At 36.9% G+C, this 14,144-nt stretch overlaps 2 protein-coding genes across 2 annotated transcripts in view; one reads left to right on the forward strand and one right to left on the reverse strand.

Annotated features, from left to right (window-relative positions):
* FBXL13 (F-box and leucine rich repeat protein 13) overlaps nucleotides 1-14,144 on the forward strand; it is a 171,375-nt gene that overhangs the window by 60,628 nt on the left and 96,603 nt on the right. The gene's annotated exons all lie outside the window — the stretch shown is intronic.
* The window catches only part of LRRC17 (leucine rich repeat containing 17), a 32,250-nt gene continuing 20,740 nt past the window's right edge, over nucleotides 2,635-14,144 (reverse strand). The window contains exons 3-4 of the mRNA XM_057730669.1: nucleotides 8,005-8,160; nucleotides 2,635-3,087 (exon numbers count right to left, since the gene is read on the reverse strand). Of these exons, the coding sequence (XP_057586652.1) occupies nucleotides 2,690-3,087; nucleotides 8,005-8,160 (554 nt within the window). The 3' untranslated portion in view covers nucleotides 2,635-2,689. The remainder of the gene's footprint in view (nucleotides 3,088-8,004; nucleotides 8,161-14,144) is intronic.

Below are 14,144 nucleotides of genomic sequence, written 5' to 3' on the forward strand. Positions count from 1 at the left end.
ATTATTTTTGACTAACATAAAATATACTTTTTAAAAAATCTCTTGAATTTCATACCCAATTAAACAGAAGAAAGTTGCAAAGGCAAGTTATTAAATGATCAAGTAAGAAATTGGCAGAAAGAGTGGATATATGTATACATATAACTGATTCACTTTGCTGTGTAGCAGAAACTAACACATTGTAAATCAACTATACTCCAATAAAAATTAACTTAAAAAAAGAAATTAGCAGAAGAGGAAGTATCTAAATATTCATTCCAACACTGATCGACTATGCTTCCCTGAAAAAATATAAACTCTGATACAGAAAAAGAGCAAATTTTAAGTTTTCAAAAATGTATTTAAATTTTGGCCCTGGGAGACATTAGCAAATCTAAATAACTTACTTTTGGATGGTCCAGATCAATTTCTATCACGATGTGTTCCAGAGCTTTATTTCCACATAGATCCCTGGGGATGATCCTGAATATAAAAATCAACCAATAAAATTCCCAACTAGCCTCCAAAAATCAAACCAGAGAGTAATCTGGGTTCTTTCTCTGAATCAGATTTAATATCCGTATTTCTTTCCAGAACCCTCTCATTCCCACTGTGTGCCTCTGTTTCCCACTGACATCCCACCTAGGCTTTCTCCACCATCAAATCTTGGATGTTTTCTTTAATATTCCACTCTGAGTGCTCATCAACAATAAGTGAATTTATTACATCTTTCTGGTAACACTTCAAATTTAACAGCTTCCTTTAATACCTCATGTTGAACAATATGAGAATTTGCATTGAGAACCAGTATTTCTAAGTCTCCACCCTGACCCAAACCACTGGTAAAATGGGCATAGCGGTTAGAACCTTACAATCCAGTCTCATTTCCTGAACCACCAGCTACCGCAATTCTTCCAGCTTCCCACTCTCTTGGTTTCCTATACATATTAATAGATTTAACTGACTTGACCTAAAGATTATCTCCTGCCCTCATAGGTGTTTCAGGAGAAAAAGCAACTACTATTCTCTTAGTGTCTGTTTCTGGAAGTTCTGATGTGAGGCAGCCATGACTAAAGATAACTTTTAGAGTGCTCTGTAGCCTTGCACAGCAGAAAGGACTTAGGTGGACCTGAATCCTGGCTCTGCCACCTGACAGCTCTGTGGCTCTGTCCAAGTTACCTACACTCTAAGCCTTGGATTCCTCATCTAGAAAAGGCAGATAATATTATGTACCTCAGAGGGATCTTGTGAGAATTAGAAATAGAATACGTGAAGCTCTTAGCACAGTGTCTGCCCTCTAATAGGTGTTTAAGAAATGTTCAAGGGACTTCCCTGGCTGCCCAGTGGTTAGGACTCGCTATTTTCACTGCTGTGGCCTGGGTTCAATCCCTGGTTGGGGAACTAAGATCCTGCAAGTCACGTGGTGCAGGCAAAAAAAAAAAAAAAAAAAGGGAGAGAGAGAAATGCTCAATACTATTTGTTATTTACCATGTTCTATATTTTGGAAATTTGTGCAATATCAAATAAGACCAGTTGCTAAACTTTGTATGAATATCTTGATATAAGAAATGAAAATATATTCAACTCAGTGAAAAGGAAATCTGCATAAAAAGGAAAAAGTGGTATTTCTAATGATATGTACATATTTCTTCTCATTTTATTTTTCTAATAGTACAGTACTATCAAAATACAAACCAGTGGGGTCAGTCTCCAGACACTTCCTCTCTTTCTGGTGATCTGTTTCTCTAGGTGAGTTAATTTTAACCTGCAACACAAATTATGGGGCTTTTCTTGGGTACTACCTCCTCCCTGAGTTGCTTCTGATGTCACTTCCTTTTTTGTTTGTTTCTTTTTTATCCCAAATCCTGACCCTGAATCCTAATTTCATCCTTTTATGCTCCTTGACATATTAGCTTAGCAGGAAAGGCTCTCAGATCCTTCCCACTTACAGGTGGCTTCCCAGTCTGAACTCTGTTCAAAAACCAGTGCTGTCTCCATATTTACTAGTGTTTATACCTGTTCAGGGCTCATGATTCACATCATCTACCACTGCGTCTGAGAGTCCCATCTTCTGACCGGTCTCTAATATAATTCTAGGTTCTTGGCTTATTGCCTGTGACAATTCTCCTTCAGGTCTAGCTTGACAGTTTTTTGCAAGGATCAGTGAAAAGTAGTTGAGAATTTGGGTTTACCAGGACCTCGTTTTCGAGTACACAGGAATCAGAAATGGAAATTTATTCAACGCATATGCTGACTTACTGAAAAAAAAAGTTGGGGGGCAAGGGGGAGAGAATGACATTTTATTATTACTAAGCATCTCTTCATTTTGATTATCTTTAAGTATGTACAAGCATCTCTTGAAAAGCATGTAAAAATGAAACAAGTTTTTTTTTTTTTTATTTTCAAAAAGCAGTAAAAACATTTATATAGAACATTATGAAATTCTAATGCCATCATTAGGACCCAACTCCTGCAGGTTACCAGTGTGGAATCATCATCAAAAGCTGTTCTGCAAACAGGCAGGCAAGCAGGATGAGAGTATTCCCTTGATTACTATACTGTCACAACAATAACAATAATTAAGGGAACCTTCCTTTAGCTGGATAACCCTGCATAAATAGGTAACCCAGTTAATCAAAATGTAAACATGCGGTTTTCCAACACCAGTATAGCACATACAAAACTAGTTGCAACTAGAACAATTTCTAAGTTATCCCACAATAGTGATTCTTACACTTTGCTTCTTCACTGTGTGATCCTTATGTATTTTTTCCCATTCATCATCTTCTGTATCCTGGTCAAATGTTTCAGGGTATGCTGGTAATTTGTCTTTGGGGCATTCTTCATAGTAACTCCGAACATATTTTCCTACAAACCACCCTTTGTATTCTTCGGGCATTTTGCATTCCAGGCCGTTATAATGCACGTTGTAGTGATGCTTTAACCAGTAGTAGAGGTAGTGGATGTTGTAGTCACATCTCCAAGGGTTATCTCTGAGCCACAAGAGTTTCAAAAAATACAAGTCTTCTAATACTCCATAGTCAAAGTTTTGCAGACTGTTGTTTGATAAATCTAGCTCTTCTAAATGTGTGAGTCCTAAAAAAGCAGCTAGAAACAGAAAATATGTATTAAACCAATGAGTAATTGGGTTAAGTGCACCGTATATTATAAGGACAAATTTAAATTAAAAATAAGAGAGTTAATTTCTGTTGTACAACAAAGTGAATCAGCTATATTTATACATATATCCCCGTATCCCCTCCCTCCCACCCTCCCCATCCCACCCCTCTAGTTCATCACAAAGGACCAAGCTGATCTCCCTGTGCTATGCAGCAGCTTCCTACTAGCTATCTATTTTACTCCAATAAACATGTATTTTTTTTTTAAAAAAGAACGTATTCAACACTGCAACCTAGTAAACACTGTTTAACATGAAATAAAAATTTTATAAAGTAAAAAAAATAAGAAAGTTAATTCTCTCTGTTGAAGATAAAGGAAAACATTTCCCTCTCCTCCTTTTTCTCAGAGTTCTTACTTTAGAAAACTTGCAAGTACTTTCTCTTCTCTTTGAAATGTGTACATATCCTTTAGAAGACTAAAGAGGCCTTTTTCAGCTTTATGAGGAATGTCTTTCTCAACAACCTGGGAGCCATCTCTTTGAAATGGAAACATCAAGGGAGATAACACCCCTGTCTCCCAGTTTCTGTGGGAGGGTAGGAGCCTTCTTCCAAGTTGCAAAATTTCCTCTTAAAGATAGAAGTTTGTTTTCCTCTTGATAAAGCTAACACAGATGCCACCTCAACTGCTGAGTAATGTTGGAATGAACAATGTTTGACAAACTGTGCTGTCAAGTCGTCTTACTTAAGAACTAGTTATCATTTATTCTGAAAACACAGATATATTAGATTGTGTCTGCTTGGCTATATAAAGGGTGAGATTTCTTTCTGTCTCCTCAATCTCTTAGCAGATTGCCTGTGATGTACATCACATTCTAGTGTAATGCTTATTCAACAATAAAAGAGTTTTCTTTCTCTGCTACCTTTGTGGAGAGGATTTATGTGTTGGGTGAAGACTTCAGTTTTAATTATATTTCACTAACAGTATACATGTCTAAATGCAAAATTCTGAAATATGTTTTTACTCAAACAAATCTTTCCCCTTGATTAAACTGACTAGAATTCAATTTTTTATTTGAAAAATCAGTTTTAAGTTAGCTTTCTAAAAAATGTACTTTGTACTCGTGCATTTTTTAATACTCACTGGAAAGATGCCACAAAAAAGGCATGAATTAGGAAAATATTTCAAATGTAAGACATAAGTGCATAAAAAATCAGAAATGTGTTTGGTGGTGATTTGACAGCTCTCTGGGATATTTGACAGCTCTCTGGGATATAAGTAAACTCTAGCAATGCCTAGAAAACAGCCATTTCCTAGGTTGGGGGAAGGAATTATATTCCAGTATTGTTCAAAACCAAAAAAAAAATTTATCAACATTTTGAAAACATCTGGTTGTATTTCGGCAAGCTATGGTAGCTATCATTTTTTAATCCATATGTATTTAATTCTGCTGGAGGGTGGATAATTAAAACAAATATCAAACACACAACACAAAATAATACAACAAAAAGCTTCCCCCCGCCCCCCCGCCCCCGCAAGAGTAAAGAAATCTAAACCTAAATTATCCCTATTTCAGTTGATATAAACTGACCAGGTACTCTAGAATTTATAGGTCAATCCTGATTTCAAATATTTTGTTTCTATTTCAAACATTTTCTCATTGCTGTTTTAAAATACTCTTGTTAGAGCACACAGTGCCTTATTTTGAATTTGAAAAACATGCTCTCAAACTAATACCATTAATCATTTTCATATCATTTCTTCTCAGACAAAACCCATAATTCCCCCTAAAAAGAAGCCTATTTTGGTCCAAAGCAATGACTTGGGTACCAGGAGGGAGCAGGGAGCAAAATGTTAGCCCTTGCAATGATAGTTCTGAAGGCACTGCATTTAAAAAAATTTGCTAACATTTTGTGAGTTAATGATCTCACAATTTACTTTTCTTAATACAAGGCGGCCCTTCAGATTGAAAGCATCTGTAAACATTCCTATATTTTATTTTGAAAGTGCTATAATTGTTACTTAAACCATATGTATTTGGGCACTTTGCAAAGCTAGTTTTCATTTGTTGCTTAAAGGAGGTAAATCCCCTAAAACAGAGTGTCTTCTTTCCCCTTTCTGTGATAATGTTTGGCATTTTATGAGATTGTTATTCACACTGACTTTTTTTTTTAAATAAATAAATTTATTTAATTGGCTGTGTTGGGTCTTCGTTGCTGCACACGGGCTTTGTGGCGAGTGGGGGATACTCTTTGTTGCAGTGCGCAGGCTCCTCATTGCTGTGGCTTCTCTTGTTACGGAGCATGGGCTCTAGGTGTGTGGCCTTCATTAGTTGCAGCACATGGGCTCAATAGTTGTGGCTCACGGGCTCTAGAGCGCAGGCTCAATAGTTGTGGCACACGGGCTTAGTTGCTCCGCGGCATGTGGGATCTTCCTGGAGCAGGGCTCGAACCCGTGTCCCCTGCATTGGCAGGAGGATTCTTAACCACTGCACCACCTAGGAAGTCCCCACACTGACTTTTAAAGACTGATGTACCTCATTGCATTAGTATGCCTACCAGCATGTCATTAAAGTAAGTCTGCTTTGGCAGTTTCAACTCGAAAGTCCTGAAATATAGGAGGTATTTATTTTAAAACATTTAAAGGTCATTCTGATTTATATGACCAGACTTAAATGACCACTTAAAAGTGCTGAGGTACTTTTTTTGTTCTAGAAGATGTACTAAGGAAAGTGGTTGGCACCTGCTGGGTGCTCAATACGTATTTGTTAATGTAGAAAATATTTTCATGAAACTAATTGAACAAAGGGGAAAAAAGAATACTACTGCAGGTACTATTTACAGTAGCCAACACATGGAAGCAACCTAAGTGTCCATCAATAGATGGATGGATAAAGAAGATGTGATATATATCTATATCTATCTACCTATCTATACACATACACACACACACATACACAATGGAATATTACTCAGCCATAAAAGAATGAAATATTGCCATTTGCAGCAACATGGATGGACCTAGAGATTAGCATATGAGTGAAGTAAGTCAGTGAAAAATATATACTACTATATATAAAACAGAGAAACAACAAGGATTTACTGTATAGCACAGGGCACTATATTCAATATCTTGTAATAACCTATAATGAAAACGAGCCTGAAAACATATATATGTTTAACTGAATCACTTTGCTGTATACCTGAAACTAACACAATATTGTGAATCAACTATACTTCAATGTAAAAAATTTAAAAAACAATACTACTGCAGATAAGAGAACTCAGCATGGAAAAACATACTGGACAAACAAGATTACAAGGCCTTCAGGAGAGCCTAAGGATGAAAAAAGAATCCTTGCAATCATGGGAATTTCATAACTGATGAAGAAAAAATTATCACTAGAAGTAAAAAAAATATCATCCTGCACTATTATTTATCTCCCTGCATTGTCTTCTCTCATTTTTCTCTAGTTTTCTTCACATACTGTAGTTCTATTATAATAAAACATTATTACACTATTATTCCCTATTTTGATAAATTTAACTTAGGTCACATAACAATTAACATTTTAGTCTCTTGTAGAGAGAGCTCTAAAGTTTGTTTGCATAATACTTTTGATAGTTGGTAAGTTAAAGTCAGAAGGAAATTAGACACTTGTCCAGGGACCTAAGACAGGCGTGCTTGTCTTGCAGTTCTTTGGTTCTCATGGAGCAAGAGAGGGTCTCTACCTCCAGATTCTTCACCTTGTGGCCTGGCTTTGTGGAGACCAGCTACCAGTGACTGACCCGCACACTAATACAATGGTTGCTTTATTTGGTAGAAGAGTATCTCTGTAGTATTCTTATTTACTGTAAAATGAAAATTGCTTTTGATCTCAAAATTTAAAGATGCTCCCAAGTTTACACTGTCTGTAGAGGCTAAGGTAGGAGTGTAGCATATTGCTGTTCTTTTGAAAATTTTTAAAAATTATGATTTCTTAATATTTAAAAATGTTATTAAAATATGCCTTTGTAGCTCTAGAATATTCATTTTCAGTTTTCACTTCTACAATGTTAAAATCCTTATGTTCTGTTAATGGTATTATATTACCATTAAGAAAACAAGAAACAATTGTACTCAAAATGTTTATGACATTAACATTGCACTATTAATAGTATTAATACACATTTTTAAAGACAGGGCTTTTCAAATCATGGAGGCACTGTGAAGGCACAAATACTCTGTACGTTACAAATCTGATCAACATTGCAGTAATTCTCAGTTCTTTCTAAAATTCAGTGCGTTTACTTAACTTACCATGCTCATTTGTGTCAGAGGCTTTGCTTAGCAAACAGAGAAGAGATTTGAAGGATGGAAAAGACAATTGATCTTGATCTAGGATTAGATAAAATCCATCTGGCTTTGGTTTGAGCACATTTTATCTTAATTTATGAGCACACTTGATCTTAATTTTATGAGCTTAATTTATTCTGCTTAGCAGATTGTTTCAAATTTATTTGAAACAAGTTAAAGTCTTACTTTAAACAAGTTGGGACTTAATAGCAAAGAAAATGCCAAATCTGAAATTTCCCTTTAAAAATCATGACATGTTTAGCATATTATTGACCACTAGCCACATACTCTTATTTTTAAAATATATTCTACAGAACACTTTTTTAATTTGGTCCAACTAAATAACTGTTGCTTAGTAATATATACTATTACATACTTCATAAAGCAACAGTTGGGCAAGTATTTCTCTGAGTGCCAAGCAAGTTCTACTATAAGCATTATGTTTAATGTAAATTCAAACTTCCTGCTAGTTTTTTAAAAACTATATTGTATTTACTGTAAATGTCGGCATAGTAAAAAGAAAAGACAGAGCACACCTGTCACCTGTTTAAAGGGCTCTTCTGTGGAACTTACCAGGATCTATGAATTCAATGCCGTTGCTGCTGAGGTTTAATTTCTTGAGCTCATGAACATCTTCAAACTCCTTGGGTCGAAGTTGGTTGATTTTATTGTGTGACAGGTCAAGTTTAACAATATCTGGAGGGATGTTATTTGGAACTTTCTTCAGCTCTGGAAAAAATAATAATATTCAGGTTATCAAGCTCTCCTCGTGCGTCTATTTGCTCTATCACTCATCCCTGTGTGACTGAAGTCAGCTCTGGAAGGGGAAAAGGATACCCTGTCTAACACCAAAGAACATTACTATGAGCAAGGCTTAGACTATGCTAAATTCCACCAAAGCCCAGCGAACCAAGTGCATCACACTTAAAGGAGCAGATATCATTCCTTGCTGAACTGTCCTGAGAAATTTCCTAGAGGTAGCAAGAAATCAAGCAGAGGACAGCAGGCAGTGCAGCTTAGCTGGCTCCGGATCAGGCGGGGTGGTGGGGTTCAAGCCTGGCCATCTATGAGAATCATCTGGGAAGCTTTTAAGACCAGAGAGCTGAAACAAAATGAAACCTACAAATCAAACTGCTCTAAGTGAGTCCCCTCCGATTTCCTTCCCGCTCCTCTAAGAGCTTTCACTATTAATTATTGCCTTTGCTGCATCTTCATTTTATCCCTCTCCTCAGTCTCCTTCTATCAACAAATAAGCTCAGATCTCGCCGTCCTAACAAAGAAACAAACAGCCCTTGACCTTGATGACCCTCAAGCTGTTATTATATGTCTCCTTTCCTTGGATGCTAAAATTCCAGAAAGAATAGTCCTCATTTGCTCTTTCTGCTTCCTCATCACCCACTTAGTCCCTGAATCCTTGTGACTTAATTTATACTTCACCACTCCTCCCTGATGTTTCCCGAGGTACTGCAATAACTGGACTCCTCAGGAAAAACAATAATAACACTACTACTATTACTATTACTACTACGACTACTACTACTACTACTACTACTACTACTACTACTACTACTACTACTAGAAAAGCCTCTGGAAGAGAAGCCCAGTTATTTTTCAGTTTAATAGGAAATCAAGGTTCACCTAATTTATCTCAGTATTTATATTTGTCTTTAAATCATGCTTTAAAAAAACTATAGTGTTTATTTTATATTTTAGCATAATACTTGCCCTTTCTTTTAATGTTTAGCAAAATATTCTGAAGAGGTTTTATTCACTTTTAAGTGGGGCAAGTGAAGCCTGTGAAGAGAAACAAATCTGTTCCGACAAAAGAAAATTAGAAGCAACAAATAAAATGTTCAGATTAGTTCACACCTGAGAAATAGCATGACCCAAAGCCTTTCTGAAAAAGTAGAAATTCCTTGAACTAGGTACAGTAAAGTAAGTTTATGAAAGGTGGTATCCATTTATTTATAATTCCCTTTTTGCTACAGAATAACTGAATTAATGATAATTTCTTCCAAATATTTTAAAAAAACCTTTCTAGTACATATGATTTCTTAACTCATTGTATGTCTACTTTCATAAAGACAGTTTTATTTTCCCCCTTCTTTTAACAGCTGAGAACCCATGGTTAATGGGATGGTATTGGTAGTTCCTTCTTTGATATCCTTATTACTATTAAATTTACTTTTTCTTCTTGATGGGATCTTGGTATCTTAGCATCTATGTACAAGAACTTTTTCTAGGTGCCCCAATAAGTATTTTTTTTTTTTAGTTTTTATTTATTTATTTTTAAGATTTCGCTTATACTATGTTTCTTTTTATTTTTTTATTTTTTGGGGGTACACCAAATTCACCCAATAAGTATTATGTGACAAGAATCCTATGAGCTAAGCACATTATCCCCATTTTAAAGATGACGAAACTGAGGTACAACTTGCCCATAGTCACACTCCTAGGATTTAAACACAGACATGCTAAGCCCCCAAAACTGTGCTTCTAACCACTATGCTCTGTTGCCTATTCATGGTACCTTTCTGCTTTGCTTATGCTGTTCCATCTCATCTGCCTAGGAATCCTCCAGTGTGGCACGCAGGGTTAATTGGGGGTTAGGGAGGAACTGGGGTGGGGTCAATGTATTGGGACGGCCATAAGACTTTTCTGAATCTGTATTTAAAATGACATCTTCCTGCTTTCAAGTAGGCAACAACAGCAATAATAATACCATTTCCTGCTTTTTCTCAATGGTAGTTATCAACATCAGGCACAGTGATTTTTTTCATTTTTGCACCCTCCTTGCCATGGAAGCTTCCTGAGGGAAGTTTAGAACAGTGCCTAATATATCATAAATAAATAGGTGGTATGTGGCAGCCAGCTTCTAAACTGGCACCCAACAATCTCCTCTACTGATATTCACGCCCTCATATAAACTCTTCCCTTTAAGTATGGGCTGAACCTAGTGACTTGCTTCTAATATAGGATGCAGCAAATATGATAGGAGGTCACTTCCATAATTATAAGAAATTGTGACATGTCTGGTTAGCCTCTCTTTTGCTGGCTTTGATGAAGCAAGTTGCCATGTTGGAGAGGCTCACACGGCAAGTAATTAAGGATGGCCTCTGGCCAACAGCCAGCAAGGAACTCACGCCCTCAGTCCAACAGTCCTTGAGGAACTGAATCCTGCCAACAGTCATATGAGCTTGGAAGAGAATACTTTTCCAGTTGAGGCTTCAGGTGAGACCACAGCCCTGAACCCTAGTCAATACCTTATTGCAGCCTCGTGACAGACCCTGAAGCAGAGAACTCAGCTCACCCATGTCTGGTTTCCTGACCCATAGAAATTGTGAGATAATAAAGTGTGTTGTTTTAAGCCACTAAATTTTGGGGGTAGTTTGTTAGGCAGCAACAAGTTATCTAATTAACACATGGGAAATAACGAGCTCATTAAATGTGTTGAGTTCAATGATTCAGGAATATTGAGCCCTCTTGTAATAAAAGTGCTTTGAAAATTTGGATTGAGTTTATTTCCATCCTCTGATAAGACATTGTTTTGTTTGACCTAGAGTTGTGTCTGCCAAGATATAGAAAGGTGAAAGATTTTAAGACTTGAACTTATTATAATGTTGCAATGCTGAGGTAATCCTCCCTTTAGGAGCAGCAAGACCCTGTCTGGGGAGCTATATTCTTTCCTGGGCACTACATGTAAACAAGAAGCTGGAGATCCTAGGAAAAACTGAAAACCACAGAGACACTTGAGGGCAGGCAGAAGAAATAATTTCTTGACATTTAGCATTTGGAATAATTATTGAGAATGGTTGTGGCACTTTCTTAGAAGATTTTTGAAAGAGGAATAGAGTTTTATTTCAAAATACCCAGGATCCCACCTATCCTCTCTTTCTTCACTGCTACCACATTGGTCCAAGCTACCTTCACCTCTTGTCTGGATTATTCCAATACTGTCCTAAGCCCATGTGACCATGTTAAAACATAAGTCAGATCCTGTCATTTTACCAGATGGCAGAATCCTTTGTTTCCCATCTCACTATGAATAAAATCCCAAGTCCTCACCAAGGCCCTACAAAGCCATTAAGGGCTGTAGGTCTTCCTTGCCACCAGAGTTAGTATCTCCTAGGTTCTAGAAAACAGCCTACTTATCAGGACTTGCTTGCTGAACCCACATCTGCTGGGCTGTACATGAGGGTGAATGACAGAGCCCTCCCAAGCAACCACTATAGGACAAGCTAAAGTGGGCTAACCACAAATAAATGGGTAGAAGAAAATGTTTATGAGAATACCCTGAAACCCAGCTTAAGCAATGTGGCAGACCTGTGGAAGAGGAATATGATTGCAGAACCAACTTTGGCATTGTTACCAGCAGCCTTGGGTAAAAATAGGATCCACAAGTAATACCAGGAAATTCAAACCAAAGCCTTTACTTACAGTAGGCTTAGAAAAACATGGAAAAATCTTATTTGCTGTATTGATGAGTAAAAACAGCTCTTTAGTTTTTAAACTTAAACTTGAATAAGAATTGCAAATATTGATGTGAAGTAAGTTTGTCTTTGATAAAGATTATATAAATACAAATTTCCCCAGACCAGAAGTCAAACTTGGTCAATGCCCCCATTTCTAGACCAGGCACTACACAGTTATTTGCTGCTATCTGAGATTTTTGGTAAACCATCAACAAATATATTTACTTATCACCCTTGAAAGCATTGCCTCTCCCCCAACCAAACCTTGCTGATTTTTTTTTTAAGCTCTTTATTGGAATATAATTGCTTTACACTCTTGTACTAGCTTATGAGGTACACCAAAGTGAATCAGCTGTGTTTACACACATATCCCCATATCCCCTCCCTCCCGTGACTCCCCCCCACCCTCCCTGTCCAGGCCCTCTAAGGCATCACCCATCATTGAGTTGATCTCCCTTTGTTTTGAGGAGGAAACTGGGAAATTTTTTCCATGTAATTTCCCATTTAGTAGGCTATCTTGATTGTCAGCAATGTCAGAACTACTCTGAAGCCTTGGGAGTGGTAGGTAAGGAGATATAAATGGCCCTGTGTATTTCAAATAAAAGATGCTTAATTATTGTTCAAACTAATGGTGAAATTAACTTCAGAGGCAGCTGGGAGCAATTTATGGTCATAATTCTCCCCAGCCCTAATCTTAGAAGTAAAATAAGTCCTTAAAAATGGTAAATTATTCTGGTAAATGTGAAGCTAAAAAGCAATTTTAAACCTTACTTTCATGTATTTTTGGCAAATCCATCCATCTCACTATGGCATAAACATGCCTTTCAACTAATCTCACATTTATTCTCTTTGAAAGACTAAGTTTTATTGGCAAAGTGCCTGTCTCTCAGTGAATGAAGCTATTATATCTTTTTCTTGCTGTCAGATATTTCAGGCAAAATAGTGATCTTGGAGGTCTATGTGGTCAGACAGTCATGCATTAAGTACCCTTGGCACACCGTCTGACTCATCATCTGTTAACTGGGAAAGGCACAACCCCCGAGTTAGGGGAATCTGTATTGGGGTTCCTTGTGTGTGATCATGTACATGATGTATTGTACAGAGCCCAAGAGGAGGGTTCAATACTGGGAGGAAGCACCCAGAAGGCTTTTATAAATTCTTCTTGGCTAATAGGCACAACCATAATGTTGAAGGAAGAGAGGACACTGCCGTGGTGGCCACGGCTTGGGAACTGCTTCGGGATCGCCTATGTGACCTTAGAAGGGCAACTTTACTTCTCTACTCCTCAGCTTCTTCCTTCATAAAATGAAGATAATACTAGTACTTCTCTTAAGGTTGTGAGAAGCAAATGACAGTGCATGAAACTGCTGTGTCTTAGGCACACAGAGCATTTAGATGGCAGCTCTCATTAATACCACTGCTAGTTCCACTCCTGATGGCATGTTTTAGGCTTCTTTAGATCCTACACAGTGTCCAACATGTGAGCACAATCAAAAGTATGACTACACTCTGGCAGGGAGTTAGAGATGAACATTGCTGAACATTTATTCTTAGTATTTGGCATTTATATTGTGGGATAAGGAAAACTACACTGGATAAAATTCAGATTATCATACTTGAATTCTAGCCATGGTTTTTAACTTCCATGTATTTTTGTTTTTAAAAGTTGCTTAAGTCAGTGCTTTGTAAGAGCAAAGAAAGCAGCTCAATTATTATCATCAATCTAAAGAACATGGCCCTGTGCCAGGCATACCAAAGGGAATTTAATATACAAGACCCATTACTTTAAACTTATGGGAATCAACAATATATCAAAAAACGAAAAGTAAATTATCAGCTGACTCAATAGATTGATATCAACCATAGTGAGAGCGACATATTGATGATATTAAAAGACAAAACCACCCTTCATTTTATAATCTAAAAAGTATAGGCTCTGATTTACATTGTCATTAACAAGTGGAGAAACTTGAGTTGTCCTGTAGTGTATGATGCTATACGATGTGTACTAACTGCATGTCATGAAACTTGATTTATACTGTTTTCCAGTAAACAATGTTTTTAAAGCAAGGGGAATGAATTTATGGGGCATATCTGGAAGGTTGTGTCTAGACAACACTAACTTGAGGAAGAAAAGCAATAAAAAATGTATTTGTATTTTCATAAGTTGATTTTTGACAAGAGAAAAAGAGACAAAAATATCATAGTAAAAAGACAAAGGCAAAAAATAGGCTCACTGGA

This window comes from Hippopotamus amphibius, chromosome 4 (assembly GCF_030028045.1).
Source record: "Hippopotamus amphibius kiboko isolate mHipAmp2 chromosome 4, mHipAmp2.hap2, whole genome shotgun sequence".
NCBI lineage: Eukaryota > Metazoa > Chordata > Mammalia > Artiodactyla > Hippopotamidae > Hippopotamus > Hippopotamus amphibius.